General features: G+C 57.1%; 2 protein-coding genes across 2 annotated transcripts in view; one reads left to right on the forward strand and one right to left on the reverse strand.

Annotated features, from left to right (window-relative positions):
- Positions 1–1,756, forward strand: part of TMEM147 (transmembrane protein 147) — a 1,878-nt gene extending 122 nt beyond the window's left edge. Inside the window, exons 2-8 of the mRNA XM_029926024.1 lie at positions 7–179; positions 248–317; positions 756–815; positions 901–1,037; positions 1,174–1,258; positions 1,346–1,467; positions 1,557–1,756. Of these exons, the coding sequence (XP_029781884.1) occupies positions 103–179; positions 248–317; positions 756–815; positions 901–1,037; positions 1,174–1,258; positions 1,346–1,467; positions 1,557–1,680 (675 nt within the window). The 5' untranslated portion in view covers positions 7–102 and the 3' untranslated portion in view covers positions 1,681–1,756. The remainder of the gene's footprint in view (positions 1–6; positions 180–247; positions 318–755; positions 816–900; positions 1,038–1,173; positions 1,259–1,345; positions 1,468–1,556) is intronic.
- A 2,721-nt stretch (positions 1,757–4,477) lies between these two features.
- On the reverse strand, positions 4,478–17,490 carry ATP4A (ATPase H+/K+ transporting subunit alpha). Its single transcript, XM_029925884.1, has 22 exons — positions 17,479–17,490; positions 17,245–17,385; positions 17,100–17,159; positions 16,482–16,685; positions 15,252–15,365; positions 14,792–15,044; positions 14,275–14,543; positions 13,468–13,666; positions 12,963–13,072; positions 12,748–12,882; positions 12,078–12,270; positions 11,148–11,323; positions 9,871–10,007; positions 9,638–9,788; positions 9,378–9,546; positions 9,134–9,288; positions 7,854–7,977; positions 7,278–7,423; positions 5,722–5,855; positions 5,310–5,411; positions 5,134–5,225; positions 4,478–4,889 (listed from the first exon to the last, which is right to left on the reverse strand). The coding sequence occupies exons 1-22, from the start codon at positions 17,488–17,490 to the stop codon at positions 4,861–4,863; spliced, it is 3,105 nt and encodes a 1,034-aa protein (XP_029781744.1). The 3' UTR covers positions 4,478–4,860.
- Between the last annotated feature and the right edge of the window lie 1,536 nt (positions 17,491–19,026).

A 19,026-nucleotide genomic window follows, 5' to 3' on the forward strand; every position in this document is an offset into this window, starting at 1 on the left:
GCGCGGGTCGCGGCGGAGGTAGGGGGCCGGCGGACCTGGGCTCGGGCGCCAGGCCGGCCGAGGAAGAGACCCGCGCCCCGGCGGGCCCGGGCGGCCGGCGCCATGACCCTGTTCCACTTCGGGAACTGCTTCGCCCTGGCCTACTTCCCCTACTTCATCACGTACAAGTGCAGCGGCCTGTGAGTGCGGGGTGGCCGCGGGCGGGAGGGCGCAGGCCGGGGCCGAGCCTCACCGCCCGCTCCTGCAGGTCCGAGTACAACGCCTTCTGGAAGTGCGTGCAGGCCGGGGTCACCTACCTCTTCGTGCAGCTGTGCAAGGTGAGGGCGCCCGGGTCCCCCTGAGAATACCCTGGAAAGACGGGCTCTGGAAGGGGTGGAACCTGGGGGGGTGTCTCCAGCCAACTTTTGTATAGCACTTCAGCGAAACTAAGAAAGCTCAATTGTGTGCTGGAGTGTTTTGTACTTTCAGGAGGCGCGAACTAACCCCAAAGTCCGAACGGTGCTGCTGACACTGCCGGGGTAGCTAGCTCCGGCCCCTCCGTGCCTGGCCCGACCCCCCATGACCACCACACAACCCAAACCCCAGACCCCTTCCCTCTGTCTCCCCTGAGCCTGTCACCTTGCCTGCCTCTTGCTCCCTTTCCACAAGGGTCCCTGAACCCCAGCGCTCCACCCTCCACACCCACACTAACTTACTGGGTATCCCACCTGGATTATTCCCCTCACCTTGCAGTGATCTCTGTTTTCTCTTCTCAGATGTTGTTCCTGGCCACGTTTTTTCCCACTTGGGAAGGCGGCATCTATGACTTCATTGGGGTGAGTGGGGCAAGGGAGGGGGCAGGAGTGCAGGAGTGGGGCCCCCTGGCACCCGTGCTCACTCAAGCCTCAACCTGACCCACAGGAGTTCATGAAGGCCAGCGTGGATGTGGCAGACCTGATAGGCCTAAACCTTGTCATGTCCCGGAATGCAGGCAAGGGGGAGTACAAGATCATGGTTGCCGCCCTGGGCTGGGCCACCGCCGAGCTCATTATGTCCCGGTGTGTGTGGCAGCCTGGAGCCAGATTCCTAAGAAAGGATACCTGGGTTCTGAGGAGGTGCCGGAGGGCGGGGGCTCAGACTCTGGGTGCTGAGGGTGTTTGGGTGCTGGAGAATCCCTCTCTTTGCCTTCCTCAGCTGCATCCCCCTCTGGGTTGGAGCCCGGGGCATTGAGTTTGACTGGAAGTATATCCAGATGAGCATCGACTCCAACATCAGTCTGGTATGAAGTCCTGCTCTCGCACACACCCTTTTGCTGGTGGCTGTGTTCTTCCCCAAAGCCTCGTCTTGACTTCCCGCCTCCCTGCAGGTCCATTACATCGTTGCATCTGCCCAGGTCTGGATGATAACCCGCTACGACCTGTACCACACTTTCCGGCCAGCAGTACTCCTACTGATGTTCCTTAGCGTCTACAAGGCCTTTGTCATGGAGTGAGCTGGGTGGGGGTTGAGGTTGGGTCCACATGGGGGTGGGTATGGATTATCTAGTCTCCTTTCCTCATCATGATGTTTCCCTACAGGACCTTCGTCCACCTGTGTTCCCTGGGCAGCTGGACAGCACTGCTGGCCCGAGCAGTGGTGACAGGGCTGCTGGCCCTCAGCACCCTGGCCCTCTATGTCGCTGTTGTCAACGTGCACTGCTAGGCTTGGTGGCTCAGACATTCACATGCCCTTTCCCTGGCTCCAGGTTTTTGTGAAGTAAACAGTGTTTGGAAAGTTGTTTCTGCCTCCATATCTCTCTGTCTCTCTCTCTGCCTTTCTCTGTCTCTCAATCTCTCTCTCCGGAACTATCTACCAATACCATGTTCACTGGGTTCTAGAGGCCCTTGTTCTGGCTTACAAAGCCAGGTAGCCTAGGAAACTGGCCAACACTGGTTTGTCCTTCGTTCTGCAGCAGTTCCCCGGCTCTTCGTTTTCCCAGGACGGACAGAGGGCTTGCAGTAGACCATCTTTGAGCAGTGGCAGGGCACAGGGGATAGCAGGGAGCGAGAATCGAAGAACACATTTCTCAGAGGCTTTTCCTCACAGCCCGGGCCCTTCGCTGACTGCTTAGCCTCGCAGTCCTAGTCTCCCCACTTCAGATCCACCTTTCATACGGCAGCCAAGGTGATGCATCTGAAATCCCAGTTTTATTAGCGCATCCTCCTTGCTTACGGCCTTCTGGGACTCCCCACTGCATACTGAACGGTCCAACCACCTGGACTCTGGGCGGCAGACTTCCGTGATTCTGAGCTCTGAGGTGCTTTGGTTCAGTTCTGTAGCCCTCGGATCAAACCCTGGCTGGAGTCTTCTCAGTGCGGAGTACAAAGGCCGCTGCAGCCAACTAGCACAGCAGCTGAGCCCAGCTTGGACACGTCTTGAGTGCTGCCCACCCCCTCCCTGTCTTGTTTCACAAATTCTTTAGGAACTTCCCAGGTGTAATTGAAGACCAGCTCATTATTCAGAGGGCAGAGAAGAAAGAGGAGGCCATTTCAGGTTGGTTGGTGGCAAGTTTAATAAGCAAGGGAACTTAAACATACAAGGCTTATCTTGTGGCTGCAAGATGACTAGATCTCTCCACCCACCTGCCAAATCCCAAAAGTTTATATATAGAGGTCTCAACTGGATTCAGTTACATAGGCTGCCTCATACCACATCAGTGTCAAGGCTGTGTCCTTGGAGCAGCATGTGGGGTGTCGGAGGAGAATGCACATTTCAGGGGGTGGGGAGCCTCCCAGCTCACAGGTCAACTAGTCAAGTTCACGTGCTCTCCATTTCCCCCAACACCACCCCAGCCCTTCCCTGTTCTAGTGGCCAGCCGCCTTCCCCATTCCCTCCCCCTCCCAGAGGGTATATGTCAGAAGCAGGGCTTTAATGTCATGTTTATGTTCCACTTTGGTACAAGTCCTGCCCACCCAGGAGGGTGCTCCTCAGCCCTGATATTCCCACAGGGGCCTCCCAAGGCCTGGGATAGGGTAAGTGCCCCCTAGGCAGCCTCTTTCCCTCCAGGCTGTCCAGGTTTTGCCATAATGTTGCATAACCCTGAGCTTAGGAAAGCACTAAGCACAGCTGTGCTATGTGTCTTGGTGCGTTCGGAGGAAACATGTACCCTAAGGTGGGGAAACCACGACCTAGCCCTGCCCCCTTTTCATTTCCCTCATCTAGACGGTCCACAGGTGTCTTGGAGGGGCGGAGAGTGACTGACTGGTCAGAGTATATGGCCACTCCCAGCCCAGGTGGATGGATCTTTGATAGGCTCTCTCTCGCACACCTCCATCCCATGCCTCACCTAGCCTTTGACAAGCATGAGGACAAGTGAAAGTTGCAGAAATGACCATTTAACAACTATTTGCTGAGCAGAGACTGATCCAGGGCTGCTGCCAGTAGCCAACTCTCTGGGGAATAACCCCAGCTTTTACAAGGCTTGGGGAGACAAAACAGAGTGGTTGGCGCTGAAGCAGAGGGAGCACAGGCCAGATCGGGGCAGCCTGGGGGACAGGATGGGTTCCCTGGAAGAGAGGAGATGTGAGCTGAGAACTGAAGGATGAGCGAATGGGGCAAGGGGAAGCAAGCAGGTGGCAAAGGCTGTGGTAAAGGCCTTGAGGTCAGAGAGCAGGCCTGGCTTTCCAGTGAAACAAGAATTGGTTGGAATGAGGTCGAGGAGGCCTGTGAGACCAGAAGCCAGCAGGGGCAGCGGGAAGCCATGGAGAATTCTAGGCCAGGGAAGGGTAGGGAGTCCAGGGCTCACCATATTTCCCAGGGAGACGGACTGCACTGATGGGGCAGGTTTGGAGGAGGATGCAGAGGCTACTGGGGACCCCTGCGCCATGCGGAGTGGGGGAACCAGAGATGTGGGAGCCACTGCAGATCGGACGGGCTGTGGGGGCAGCGGAGGAGGGAGAAGCCTGAGGTCCAGCCAGAGAGAACCAGGAAGAGAGGTGAGGAAGGGCTTGGGTGGGGATGGGGGTGGATGTCAAGGCAGTGTCCAGTTGGAGAGTAAACTTTTCAGGGGAGGGGGGTGTGGGAACAGGACCTATGACTTTAGTCTCAGTTGGTCCCACTGCTGCAGCAGAGGAGTGAGCAAGTGGAACCAGAGTGGAGACCCCTGTGAAGGGGGTTAGGGGGGTGGGGGAGGTGCTGCCTGAGGTGGAAAGGATTTTGATGCGTTTTTGTCAAGGTGCCAGCCAAGGGCAGAGAGGAAGCATGCTGAAGGGAGACCCCGGAAGTGTCTAGATGAGCAGAGGGGTAAAGGCCTCGCTCCTGGGGGTGCCTGTCTGTGGTCAGTTCCAGCTCGCCTGTAAATGCTGTCACCCTAGACAAAGGGATGGGAAGTCATTCCCTCAAGGAAGGACACACCAGGCTGTGTCCTAGGACTGGAGATACAGCCCTGAACAAATAGCTCCTGAGTTGTGGGCATGTAGGAGATCAAAGGGGATCATGAAAAACACAACAGTGCCCAGCACAAAATAAAAGCATCATCGACGTGAGCTGGTTTATTACTATCACGCAGCACAAGTGTGTTTGAAGTCGTCTTGCCAGCCTGGGCGCTAAGGCCGGACCAACCTCACAGAAGCCACTACCTCCCACTCCCTGCTGAAGCCGCCCCCCCCCGCCCCCTCAGAGGACTGGGCCCAGGGACTGCCCCACTGCAGGGGGGAGCTCTCTGTGGATGGGAAAGGGGAGTGGGGACGTCCGCCAAGGTTGGGGTGCCATGGGCTCCAGGGGCAGACACAGGTGGTGCTAGGGCTCTTGACTGCTTAGATGTTCTGGTGGGTGCCCAGAGGGTCCCGTGCCTCCCACCTCTGCTGTGGTGGATGCAAGGATGGCTTGGAGGCGGCAGTCTCTCTAATAGTAGAGCTCCTGGTCCCACCAGCCTGGGAGAGAGAGAAAGGAGACTCAGTGCTGGGGCAGGCTATGGGCACCAGTGAGGCGCTCGGGAACGGATCAGTGGCCGTTTTGTGCAGTGGCAATAGTGTAGCCAGCGAGGTTTATCTGAGGCATGATTATTGATGATTGATATGGGGGGGGGGGGGCAAGGGCTTGGAGGTCAAAGATCAGAGCAGCTCTTCTGAGAATGTTCCAGCCCCCCACCCCCAGGCCCCCAGTCTCCATACTCACTCCCTGGACAACAGCGAACTCCAAGTTTCCGGAGCTCATCATAGACGAAGATGAGGAGGCCAAAGGGCATGGGGACCAGCCACCACTGGTACCTGAAGGCACAGGCAAGATGGCAAGGTGAAGGCTACCCTCAAGTCTGCATCCCTGTGCCCATCCCTCCACTCACCACCCCTCACCGAATGGGCATGAAGTTGAAGATGTTGGGCATTCCGGGGCAGTAGCACAGGAAGCAGCCGATGCAGACCTGGAACACGATGGCAATCACCAGGATCCTGTTCCTGCGGGGGCGGGGGGTGGGCTCAGAACAAAGGCCATGAGGCTCTGGGGACCAGATGGAAAGCAAGGGTACTGCGGGGTCAAAGGTCAGCTGGAGAAGCTCCAACAGTGGACACTGGCCCCATCCCATCTCGCCTTTGGTTGACGAAAATGGGCCGGGTGAGAGGCACTCAGTGGGCGCCAGCTCTCGATAAGGACTGGCAGTGGCGCATGCGCAAATCAGCGCCGGCGTGTGCTGGCTGCAGCGAGCGCTAGTCAGGGTCTGGGGGGAGCTGGAGCCAGGGCTCGGAGGGCAGGGTGGGGCAGGGACACCTGAAGAAGCCCTGCTGGAAGGCAGAGAGGCGGCGTGTCTTGCGGATGAGGACGTCAGCGATCTGGCACATCTCGATGCTGATGAAGAACACGGTGTAGCAGGTGTACTGCTGGTACAGGCGCTGCCCGAACGTCTGCGGGCCAGAGGAGAACAAAAATAGCCTGAGCCCGAGTGGGGAGCCTGGGGCCTTGAACCCCCGAGGTGTGCAGGGCCAAAGAATGTGGGGCCTAGAAATCTTGGTCTTTCAAGCTTGGATGTCAGCTCCTGGGCAAATGGTAGGTCAGGCAATTGGTTTCATGATGAAAGGAGGGATGTAGAACCTTCCAGATACCCACAAGAAGGCACCTGGGGAAAGGGAACCAGACTCCTAGGGCAGAATTTGCAAAGTCCAGTGGCTCCAGTGGCCAGGCAGATGACAAAAATGAGGGAAGTAGGCCAGAAGGGCCTATGCGGAAGAGACAGAAGAGACAGGTCCCCCATTTAAAAGGGCAACCACTATCCAGACCATTTCTTCAGTGTAACTATCATACCAGCTAATTGTAGAAGGAACGCAAACTCTGCTTCAGGTACCACGCGTCTCACATGTACTATCTCACTTAGTCCCCGCAAAATCCTAGGAGGGAGACCCATGGTGCTCAAACTTCAGCATGCCTCAGAGGGGCGTGGCTCAGTCGGTTGGGCGTCTACTTAGGCTCAGGTCATGATCTCACAGTCCGTGGGTTCTAGCCCCGCATCAGGCTATGTACTGACCGCTCAGAGCCTGAAGCCTGCTTCGGATTCTGTGTCTCCCTCTCTCTCTGGCTCCTCCCCTGCTCATGCTCTGTCTCTGTCTCTCAAAATAAAATAAAGACATAAAAAATAAAAAAACAACGAATCCTCAGCAGGGCTGGTTACAACAGACTTCCAGGCTCCACCCCCAGAGGTCTGGGGTGAGGACTGAGAATTTGCACTTCAAACAAGCTCCCAGGGGATGCTGTTGGTCTGAGGACCACACTGTGAAGTCCCTGAAGTAGATATTAGTATTATCTCCACTTACAGATGGGAAGACTGAGGCAAAGCAACTTGCCCAATGTCACACAGCGTGTGAGGAATTGTGGCATACCATGAATCCTGGTTCCAAAGTCTGCATTCTTAACCATGACAGCAAATGTTCAAGGGGAATATCTTGACCTCTAACACTGCAGGACACACTAAACCCACCTGCTAACCGGATCGAGCCTCTCCAGGCTCCAAACCTTCATTAAAGCCAGCCACACATGCAAATACTCTGTGTAAGTGATATTTCAGTGACGGTAACGGAATAGGGGCCTGGTTCCACACTAGGGATGATGTGCTACTGCAGGGCAGGGAGGGGACCATCTGCACCAGTGACCGTCAGCAGCAGGAGTCTGGAGCTCAAGACGGTGGTGGGAAAGGGCCCAGAACTGGTGAGGGTCTGGGTGTCTGGGATACTCTGGCTGAGCTCAGTCACACAGAGCATTGAGCATGGGCCACCCACAAAGTAGGTGGCGCTGGAAATGAGGGTGACATGGGATGGGGTGGGGCAAGGGCTCACCCACTCCTGGCCATAGCTGTCCTGCAGATCCTGTAGGTGGTGGTTCTCCCAGTATGGCCGCAGCCCCACACACAGCAGCGGGAACCAGCCCTCCTGGGCCATGGCCGTAAAGTAGTCAGTGAAGCCAGCAAATGACTGGATGGCACCTGGGGGAGAGGCAAAGAGACACAGGGAGACAAAGATGGAGACATAGGCAGAGACATGGAGAGAGACATTGAAATATAGGGACACAGAAATACACATAGGAACAAAGACACAAACACAGGGACATGGGCAGTGACAGACATGGACAAACACAAAGACCAAGATCCCAAGAGAGACCAATAGGGACACAAGAGACAAAGCACAGAGAGAAACAGAGACACACCCAGAGACAGGATCATGTAGAGCAGGGCCAGAGACAGAGAAGGGACACAGGCAGGGATTGTGGTAGAAATGGACTCAGAGAACAACAGACACCCACGATCGAATCCAGACCCCAGGACCCAGAACCATCCAGAGCCCCAGCTAGAGGCCCCCAGGCAGGGGAGCAGTCCTGCAGGGAGCCCTGGGCTCCCTGGCCCCAAAGGCGCTCACCGATCTGGAAGTAGGAGTAGGCAGCCAGGGGCTCATTGACCAACCGGTCACGCTTTGGGTTCCGCGGGCGCAGATGCATGATGTCACTCTCTGCCTTCTCATATGCCAGGGACACAGATGGGAACTGGCCAGGAGCAGAGGGAACCGGGGGTTAGGGGTTTGCCTGAGCCCCTGTCCCCTACATATTGGAGACCCTGTCCCCTCCCCCTAGTGGACAGAGACAGGACTGAAGTTAGGAGGCAGGTGGCCACGCAGGCAGACTTGCCTAGACAGCATGGATCAGCCGGCCCCTCCAACAAAGCAGTGTTTGGGCCATCCCTCTAACAAAGTGAGTCGTCTTGTCCGCTCCACATCTGTGTCCACCTCCATCAAAACATCTGCATTTATCTCCACTATTGCATGTTCTTGTTCTCTCTCTCTCTCTCTCTCTCTCTCTCTCCCTTCCCCCTCCCTCTCTCCGTATCTCCATCTCTCTCTCTCCCCCTTACTGTTCCTTTGTCCCTGTCTCTCGTCTCTTTTTCTGTGACTATCTCTGCTTTTGTATCCCTGGGTTCCTATCCCTCCTGTCACTATCTCTGCATCTCTTCTGTCTCTGTGTCCCTGTGTCCTCCCCCTAACCCTCACCCTATCTGTCCATCACTGCCAAATAGCAGAAGAGGACACTGACCAAGAGCAGAGTCCCTGGACCTCTCAAATCCCAGTGTGCCACTTATTAGCTGTGTGGCCGTGGCTGTGTGGGACAGGCCATTCAACCTGTCTATGCCTCAGTTGGTTCATCAGTAAAATGGGGATGATAAATAAATCCCATCCCACAGAGCGTTTGTGAGGACAAAATTAATTAATGCGTACCTGGCTCAGAGAAGGCACTTAGGCAAGTGTTGTTGAATAAATAAGTCAACAAGGCCATTCATCTGGTTGCATCCATCTCTGTATCTGTGGTTGTTTTTCTGTCTGTCTGCCTTGGGGCCTGACAGTGTTTATCTGTCCAAGTCTATTGAGACTTGGGACAATCCTGTCCCCATCGGTCTGTGATCCAACTTTCACCAGACATGTGTGTGTGTGTTAATATCTCTGAGTCCACATGTCTATGCCTGAGTGTCCACCGGTGTGTCCATGTCTGTAGTTCTGTCACTAGCCGCCTGCCTGCCTGTGTGTTCACATCTGGCTGTCTTTGTACACACGTCTTGTATCATTGTGTTCAAGAGTGCGTGTCGGGTCTCTGTCCATCATGTCTGTCCGTGGGCCCTGCACACGAGGCGGTGTCGGGGCTGGATACTCACGATGTCAGTGCAGAGTTCAATGAACAGGATAGTGATGCAGCCGAGGGGCAGGGGCACGCTGACAGTAATGTAAATGAGGTACGGCGTCAGCTCCGGAATGTTCTTGGTCAGTGTGTAGGCAATGGACTTTTTCAGGTTATCAAAGATCAGCCGGCCTGTGGGCACAGCAGACACCTCAGCCTCCTCACTGCCCACTGCCTTCTGTGCCCACACTGCCTCCCCCAGCCTCCGATCCAGCTCGGACCCTGCTCCACGCCTGTCACAATGGAGGCAAAGTTGTCATCCAGCAGGATCATGTCAGCTGCATTTTTGGCAGCATCCGAGCCAGCAATGCCCATGGCCACGCCGATATCTGCCTTCTTCAGGGCTGGGGAGTCGTTCACGCCATCCCCTGTCACAGCCACAATTGCACCCTGCAGGGAGGGGGTGCGGGTCAGGGGCGGTCAGTGAGAGGCCAACCCAGGGCCAGCCCGGCCGCTGGGCCGCGTCCCTCGGCAGTTGTACCAGTCGCTGGCAGCTCTCCACAATCACCAGCTTCTGCTGGGGACTGGTGCGAGCAAACACCATCTCCGGGTGAGTGCGCAGTGCCTCCACCAGCTCAGACGGGTCCATGTCCTTCAACTGCATGCCGTTGATGACGCAGGCACGGGCATCCCTGGGAAGGAGGCAGGAGGGCGCCAGGGCCTCAGCCTGTGCGGGGTGTGGGGAGAGCCACAGGGAGGGCAGAAGGGGCTTACTTCTTATTAACTTGGTCCACAGGCACGCGGAGGCGGGCAGCGATGTCCTCCACTGTCTCGCTGCCTTCTGAAATGATACCCACACTGGCCGCAATGGCCTTGGCTGTGATGGGGTGGTCACCCGTCACCATGATCACCTGTTGGGAGGGGACCATCAGACCCTTGATGCCTTCGGCGCAGCCCACTCTCCTCATCCTCCCTGGTGGGCATCTACTGATACACTCAGTCACTTATTCGACCAGTCATGCCTGGAAAATGTCAGGGACAAAGCAGGCAGATAAAAGTCTCTGTTCTCGTGGAGCTGACCCCCTAGTGTGGGAGACAGAAAATAAAATAAAAGAATGAATGATACAGCATATTAGGAGAGGAAAAACAGTAAGCTGGGTAAAGGAGAAGACAAATGTTGGGTGGAAAAAGTACTGTCAATTTCAAGTGTGTCCAGGGAAAACTTCATTGAGAAAGGCACATCTGAGCAGAGGTCTGAAAGGGGTGAGAGAGTTGGCCACATGTAAAACTGAGGGAAGAGTATCCCTCCTGGCACAGGAACAGACACTGCAAAGACCCTGAGGTCTGAACATGCCCGAACCATTGGAGGAACAGCAGGGAGACCAGCATGACTGGAAAGCAGTAACGAAGGGGTGGGGGTGGGGGGGGGGGGGCTAAGGAATAGACTTAGGAAGGTAACAGGGCCAAGCTCCTATAAGGACTGGGTCTTAGAGACCATGGGAAGGGCGTGGCTGTTGCTTGCTCAGTCTTGGGTCCCCAACTCTTGATGTGTCTTTCAGGAACCACCCCCATCCCCCAGGGTTGAAGTGAGGTCTCTGCCCAAGAAGGGGCAAGTAAGCCCAGACCTAGCCAACCGAGGCGTCCCACCGCTAGCCACCGTGACTAGTTCAGGGAGGAACATGTGACCCAATCTGGGACAAGAGCAAACGAGGCACTCTTTTTCTGTGGGGTGGTTAAACAGGTGGGATGTCAGTCGGAGCTGCTGGGGGTGATCATCTTTGTCGACCAAAATGGAGGGACTGCTTGAGAATAAACCCACCAGAGAGAAGTAGAACTGAGACATGGAGAAAGGTAAATTCCTAACGACACTGAACTCCTAGATCCAGCTATACCTGAAGCTTCATTCCCCAGAACTTTTCAGTTTCATGAATCAATATATTCTTTTTTTGGTTCAAACCACCTTCAGGTGGTTCTCTGTCACAGGGTTCCTAACCCCAAATACTGCTATCCTCTGTTCTCACCCCTGCCTCCTCCCCTCCCTGGTTGCATACCCGGATGCCTGCCGTGCGGCACTTGAGCACAGCATCAGGGACGGTGGCCCGGGGTGGATCGATCATGGATACAAGGCCCGCAAAGCACAGGCCACTAGTTGGGAAGTTCATGGCCTCCACGTCAAAGGCGTAGCCAGGCGGGTAGTCCTTCTCACTCAGGTAGAGCTGGCAGAAGCCTGACCAGAAAACGGGGAAGTCAGAGAGGAGTCCAGGAAGACCCCTCTCTAGTAAAGCCAGGTGGTGAGTAAAACAACAAGGCCCCTTGCACCAAGCACCCACAGATGCCTGACCATCATCCGATGCTGACTACTTGATTCACACGATGTGAGTCTATTACAACCAACCTGTGAGACGGTTAGCATGCTCATGTTGCAGACAAGGAGACTGAGGCCTAGAGAGGGGACATTTCTTGCTAGTGGTCCCACACAAGTAAGATGAAAGATCCAGGATTGAACCACAGGTTTGGGCCTTCCAGGGTTGAGGTAGCGGTTAGGGAAATTTAGGAATCAAGACAAAATGCTGAGGGATGTCAGAGAGCACGACAAAGACCGGGGAGTCTTGATTTGCGGCAGGGACTGGAGAAAGTCAAAGGGTCAAGAGGAGGACGCTGAAAGGTGGGGGTGAAAACAACTGCAGGTCAAGGTTGGGGCAAGAGGTGGGAAAAATCAAGGGATGTCAGATCAGGAATGGGTAGGTCCCAGGGAAGACAGGTGGGGAGGAGCTGGGTCAAGGATGCACAGGGGTCAGGACTGAGACAGGGAAAGTCAAAGGGGCATGTGTGCACTTGAGCAGGTCAGCTGTGAGCCAGGGATGGGAAAGGTCATGGTCAAGGCTGGGTGGGGAAGATTGGGCAGGGCCTGTGCTAGCTCCTCCTCTCCTAAGCGTTTACCATCTACTGTGGGGGTCTCACCGAGCTCTGGGGGGTCTCACCAAGCACGCGTTCACCCAGGCCTCCCAGGCTAAGGTAGGCAGTCTGGAAGGCCTCACGCCACTGCTCATCCAGCGGCAGCTCCTGGCCCTTGATGAGGATGGAGCTACAGCGTTCCAACACGCGCTCGGGGGCGCCCTTCATCACCAGCACGTGGCGGGGATCCCGCGGGTCCTCCAGTGTGTGGATGGACAGCTTTGGGCAAGGAAGGGGACAGTGTTAAGGGCCAGAACAAGGGGACAAGGCTTGGGAGAAGGGCAGGGTGACCGCGCTGGGGCGCAGCTGGAAGAGCCTTGGAGGGTGCAGCTTGGCTGGACGGTGAGGGGCTAGCGTGCTGGGCAGGTCCTTGGTAGAGGCTGAGGATTACGGACACAGTAAGGAGCCTGCGCGCGGGGAATGGATAGAATTAGGGTCAGAGTTGGGCTGGGGGGGCGGGATTTGGACTGCGAGCTACCCCACGGAAGACTTGAGAGCAGGCGGTGAGCACCCAGCTTTGGGGCTGTGGGTGGGCAGTGGCTGCCGGCGGGGCGGGAGTTGTGGGTGGGGTTTGTCTACGAAGAGGGAGGGAAGTGGGAGAGAAGCCCGGCGGTAGGCCAGCCCTGAGTGTGGGTGGGTCCTGAAATGGGCGGGACCCTTCCTGTGGGCGGGGCCTGGGCGGGACCCGGGGCACACCTGGAACTTGTTGGTGGAGTTGAAGGGGATCTCACAGACTTTGGGGAAGCGCTCGCGGTAGCCCATGGCGTTGCCCAGGGTCAGCTCCGAGAACTTGAGCAGCGCAGTCTCGGATGCGTCCCCGATCACGATGCGCTGGAAGCGGCGGCTGGTGTCAGGGGCGAGCCTGGCTGCACCAGGCTCCCGGGATCCCCTGAAGTACGCTGGGGTCTCACCTTGGGCACCGGCACCGCGTCCTGGCCCGACTTGAAGGCAGCGCGGTTGCACAGGGTGAGCACGCGGCATAGCGCTCGCCACGTCTCCGAGGACTGGTCAAACGTCTGCCCTGCATGCCAGGTGTCCAGGCTGGGGCCGCGAGGGGACTCTCCACGGGCCCCAGGCCCAGAGCAGAGCTCTCTCATACCAGAACCGAGCCCCTCCCTCTAGATTTAGGACAAGGTCCCCTCCCAGAACTGGCTGGGACCCAAACCCCTCCTCATACCCCGGACAGAACCTTCTCTCCAGACCCAGTACTGGGTTTCCTAGGAGACCCAGTACCAAACCCCTTTGCAGACCTAAAGCTCCACAGGCCCTCGCCGGGATCGTGATGGAACCCCTCTCCATTAATGCAGATCCCTCCCAGGCTCCCTTCAGTAACCTCAGAGCTCCCTTCCAGGTCTCTAGCGTCTACCAGATCCTGCTTCAGCACCACCCCCACCCCCGCTCGTCCCACCCCCACACCTGACTGGTCTTCTGTAGTGTCAGCCGAGTGGATGTGGTTGTCGAACCAGAGATGAGACACAGTCATGCGGTTCTGAGTGAGGGTCCCTGTCTTGTCAGAGCAGATCACTGATGTGGAACCCAGTGTCTCCACTGCTTCCAGGTTCTTGACTACACAGTTCTTGCTGGCCAGTCGCTTGGCTGTCAGGGACAGGCAGACCTGTGAGAAGGGGTGAGAAGCTCAGGTAGGGCGCCCAATCCTTGCTTCTAGTCCTTCCCATCTCTCACGGCATGGGGAGCCTGGGCCCCAGCCACAGTACTGTGTACACAGCATTCCTCGGTAAAACCCATGCTCTTCTTGTCTCTGTTTTTTCTGGCCTGTGCTCTCTTCCAGTTGGGATGCCTCCCCCGATCTGCCCAGACAGACGTAGCTAGGCCCCTCCCTAAGCTGCCCAGGCTGAGGGTCTGTAAGCTTTCTTATCAACACCACCAAACTGAGAAAACAGACATCCTCTGAACCTCCTCTGAGGCAGGTCTTGGACTGGGTGCTAACTGTTGAGGGCTGCCCACACTGGACCTCAGCCTCCTCCGGTCAAGGATGCGGCCTTTTCATCTGCGAGTCCCCAGCCTTGGTGAGTGTTTGCTGAATTAGATGGGTAGGGGGAGGGACAGGGGGTTGGGGGGATGGCTGATGGGAAGGTGCGTGGGTGGCAGGTGAGTGGCTAGCCGGACAAACAGGGAGATGATGGAGGCAATCCTGGATGAACGAACACAGAGATAGATGAGCGTCTCAGCTCTCTGCACCTCTCTCCCATCTCCCCGACTCACCGTGACAGTGGCCAGCAGCCCCTCGGGCACATAGGCTACCACGATGGCCATGAAGAAGACCATGGCCCGCAGGAAGGTGTAGCCAATGCACATGGCCACCACAAAAAACGTGGCACCAAAGAGGATGGCCAGGCCTGCGATGATGTCCACAAAATGTTCGATTTCAATAGCGATGGGGGTCTTCTCATTTTCCACTCCCGATGCCAGTGATGCAATGCGCCCGATGATGGTGCGGTCCCCCGTGTTCACCACTAGCCCCTGTGCTGTGCCTGCAGTGGGGCCAAGAGGGCGCCTCAGGGCCGGGTGGGCAGCAAGGGGGGTGCACACACAGTGTGAACTGCAGGGGTGGGGGGAATAATGGGGGCAGAGGGGCAGGATGTCCCTAAGAGGGGGCGGTCACATGAGGTGGGCAGGAGGTGTGGCTCAACATGTGGCAGGAGAGGGGCAGCGGAGGCAGCCCTGGGGGTGTGGAGGCAGTGCGGTCAGCTAGGGCGGGGGCAGGCAGGGGCCCACAGACCCTCAAGGCACATGGTGGAGAAGAAGGCGATGTTGCGGGTCTCCAAGGGGCTCTCGTGGGTACATTCGGGCGAGCGGGTCTGCGGCTCAGACTCCCCAGTCAGCGAGGAGTTGTCCACCTTGCAGCCCTGGGCCTGGAGGATCCTGATGTCTGCTGGCACACGGTCCCCGCCCTTCATCTCCACCAGATCGCCCACCACCAGCTGGTCTGCGTTGATCTGGAACTTGTCCCCATCTCGGATCACAGTTGCTTGCTGAGGGGCAGGGGCACAGGGTTGAGGTGGGCAGGGTGGGTTGACTCAGAGGTCTCAGTGCAGGGGAAGGTGGGGAGGTGCAAAGAGGGAGCTGTGGAGACCAGTGGGAGGCTGTGGGCTGGGAGCAGGTTGGGCCCGGTGGGAGGGCCTACACAGAGCCTCCCTGCGCCCACCGAGTGCACACCCGGACCTGAAGTGGGGACCCACCTGGGGCACGAGGTTCTTGAAGCTGGCAATGATGTTGGTGCTCTTGAACTCCTGGTAGTAGCCAAAGCAGCCAGTGACTACGACCACGGCGATGAGTGCCAGTGCCAGGTACAGCTGGGTGGAGGCGGGTAGAGGGGGGCTGTTGAGAAAGGGTTGGAAGCTCCCTGCGAGAGGCCACCCACCTGCTCCCTGTCCCCTGGTGTTCTTGGGGTCACCCGTGTGGTTTTCCCTGGTCTACTAGAAACCACATGCACTGTTCCCAGTGGCCTGTGGCCCCTGCCCCCATGTTCTCTGTGTCCCACATTCAGCTTCCTATATCCCATAGTCTCTGGGTCCTGGACCCTACATCCCCCATGTCCCCATATCCTATGTCCTGTGCCCCATGTCACCGTGCATCCTTTCCTGGATCCTCTGAGTCCTGCATTCCACATGTCCACTGTCCTCTGTCCCCTCATGTTCTCATGCCCTATAGTCCCTGTGTTACAAATTTCATGTTCTGTGTTTTTATAATCTGTGTGCCACCTCTGGGTGCCCTGTGTGCCCAAAGTGTGCCCTCCTGTCCCCATTTCCGTGTTAGTGTGCTGTCTATCTTATGCTTCATATTCTGTAGACTCCATGATCATGTTCCAAATTCTAAGTCCCTATGTCCAGTGTCTCCCCGTGTCTGTGTACCCCTAAGACCCCATCTGGTGGCACATGTCCTATGACTTTCAAACCCCGCCACACGTCCCTAAGTTCCCACCTCCCTTGTTCTGACCCTTGTCATATATCCAATGTCCTCTTGTCCTGCATTTCAATATTCTCTGTCTCTGTGCTTCCTTGTCTGTTTCATGTCTCTCCAGGTACTGTGTCCTGAGTCTTGTGTCCCCTATGTCCCTATGCCCTTGTGTCCCATGTCGGAGTCCCATGTCTCCTGTGCTCTTGGTCTGGCCCATGTCTTCTGTTTCCCAAGTCGCATATCTTAAGTATCGCATTTCTATGTCTTTGTACCCCACCTGTGTCCCCCATATCTGAGACACATTCTCTGTGTCCCCTGTGGCCTGTGTCGTTGGTTCTGCCCCATATCCCAGGGTCCTTCACCCCTACCCCCACCACGACCTAGGTCTTGGAACTGCATTTCCATGTCTCTGTATCCCCATCCGGTATCCCTCATGTCCTGAGTCCACACTCAGTGTCCTACATCCTCCAAATCCCCATGTCCCATGTCTGCCCACAGCAGCTGCTACTCACATTGTCGTCGGTGGTGAGGTCCCCCTCACTGGCCTGGATGCCAAAGGCAATGAGGCAGATGGCAGCAGCTACCCACATGAGGCACTGCAGGCCACCTGCCAGCTGCCGGGCGAACTTGACATACTCAGGGGTGCCACGCGGCGGCCTCAGGGCATTGGGCCCATCCCGCAGCAGCAGATCCGCGGCCAGGCCGGCAGTCAGGCCCTGGGGACAGGGCAGGCGGTCAGAGTGGCTTCTAAGGACTTTCCTCTCACTGCATGCTCCCCGGTGGGGGTAGCTCTTCTGTCTGTGTCTTTCCCCTCTTCTCCCCTCTGTCTTGTGCCTCTCCGTTTCTGTGTCATCCTTGCCTGTGTCCTGCCCCTTCCCGCTGCCCTCCACCGAGTCTCCTCAACGTTCCTGCCCAGTTTTCTCTTCCTGATCTCTCTGCTCTGTTCTCTCTCTTATCTGCCTCTTTGTCTCTCTCTGTCTCTGCCTCTCTGCCTCTTTTTATCTGCTTCTCCTATTCCATCCCTCTCTCTATGGGGTCCTTTCTCTCTAACGCATTTCCTCCTTGTCTTCCTCTCTCCCTCTCCCTCTCTCCCCTTCTCTGCACACACCCCTCCTCTGCGCCCAGCTCACCTTGGTCGCACTGGTCTGGTATTTCTGTTCCAGCTCCGCCACTGACAGCTGGTGGTCGTTCTGCGTGGTGGGGGCAGGACAGTCACTGTCCAGCTCTCACCGGCCACACTCCTGCCCCCCACCCGGGCCCCTCCCGCATGCTCACGATCTCCATCTCCTTCTTCATGTTCTCCAGCTTCTCCTTCCTCTTGCCTCCTTTACCGCCTGCCTTCTTCTTGCTCAGCTTGGCTGCCATGTCCCCACCAGGGCCAGGACCCAGCTCCACCGAGTACATCTCGTAATTCTCCTGGGGATGAGAGAAGCGGGGAGGCATCAGACCCCGCTGAAACTCCCGCCTCCCACCTCCAGCCCCCCGCCCCTGGCGCCGGGCCCCACTCACTGCCTTCCCCATGGTGCCTGGTGCAGCCACCCTCCTTTGCTGAGACAGAGCCGAGGGTCTGGACTGGCCCTGATATACCCAGGGAGGGAGGGGGTGGAGCAAGACTGCCCCGATTACAGCTGATTGTGGGGCTCCTTGGGGTGACCTCCAGGCCTAAGCAGCGCAGGTATTAACTACTGGGCTCCCCCAACCTGCCCAGACCCATCTCAACCTGCCACTGAGATCAGGGGACCCCTGAGGATGTGCATGGTAACAACAACAACAAGAACAGCAAACACATGGTGCTCATCATGTGCCAACCACAGGGCTCAGGGCTTTCCTGTATTAACTAAGGTAACCTCACAACGTCCCTTTAAAATGAGTACTTTTCTTTCCTCCCCCTCCCACAGAGATGGGGAAACTGAGACACGGGGTCGTTAAGTCCCTTGCCTGTTCTCCCCAAGCTCAGACATGGGAGAGTCTGAACCAGGGCTCAGAACCAGGTAGGCGGGCTGCAGGGTCCTCTTCCAGGCCACACTGCCCCTGGGGGGCAACTCCGGGGGGGGGGGCGCGTGCTCACACTGGTCGCTGTAATAGGTGTTGTTCAGGCATCACTTCCTACGCTCTGGCTCTGCCCAGTGTGCTTTGTGTGAATGTTTCACTAGCTCCTCGCCCCATAAAGTCATGTTCTCCTATTGGCTGCCATTGTACAGATGAGGAAACCAAGGCAAAGAGAGGTTAAGGACTTGGTCTAAGGCTGCGCCGGGGACAGGATTCCAGCGCCGGTCTGACCCGGAGCCTGGCTCTCACGTGGGACCACCAGGGAAGAAGCCCACACTTCCCTTCAGCAGGGGCACGTGTGCGCCAGGCCGTGCACACATGCAACCTCAGGGGTCCCTGAACAAACGCCTGTGCGGGTGGCGCTAACATACCTGTTGCCCAGGGGAGACCGAGGCCTGGAGAGGCTCAGCGGGGGCCCCCAGAGGTCCCCCACACATCCCACTGGAGCCATACAGCTGTCGGGTGTTCCCGTTTCCACCCCAACCTGCCTTCATGGGGGAACCAAGGTGCAGAGTGGGGAAAAGGCGTCTCCAAGGATCCTGGCTTGATCTTGGTATTGGTGCCAGGCTTGAGGCCCCCTGGGCAGGGACCCCTGTGGGGCAGCAGAGAGGGGCTGGGCTGCTGGAATGGCAGGTTCTTGCCATCTCATGCTTGGCCTCACCACACGGACGTGTATCCCGGGGCAGGTGCGGGCATATCTGATTAGATAATTGCTTTGGCGACGTCCTTCTCTCCTGAGGCAGGTCACCTGGGAAAGTTTAAGCTACTGAGCAGCCCAAGCTCCTCCCCACACCCACCCAGCTGGTCGTCCCATCTCCCACTCCAGGAGACCCCCAGACCCCCAGAGAGGAGACTGGTGGGGTGACGTCACACTGAGTGCCCTTACAATGAGTCTGCTTGCACTGAGGGCTTCAGCGCTCTGAGCCGCACATGTCAAACACTTTGTGTCACGTCACTCCCCTGCTTACAACCCTCCAGGGGCTTCCCTTCTCACTCCTAACAAACTCT

This window comes from Suricata suricatta, chromosome 16 (assembly GCF_006229205.1).
Source record: "Suricata suricatta isolate VVHF042 chromosome 16, meerkat_22Aug2017_6uvM2_HiC, whole genome shotgun sequence".
Classification (NCBI taxonomy): Eukaryota; Metazoa; Chordata; class Mammalia; order Carnivora; family Herpestidae; genus Suricata; species Suricata suricatta.

Excerpts from the sequence above, each read along its gene's own strand:
- ATP4A (XM_029925884.1), bottom strand. Across the intron at positions 13,073-13,467 it reads CACTACAGAAGACCAGTCAG|GGCAGACGTTTGACCAGTCC; the intron begins GTGTGGGGGTGG and ends CCTGGCATGCAG. Across the intron at positions 9,547-9,637 it reads TGGAGAGCTGCCAGCGACTG|GGTGCAATTGTGGCTGTGAC; the intron begins GTACAACTGCCG and ends CCCTCCCTGCAG.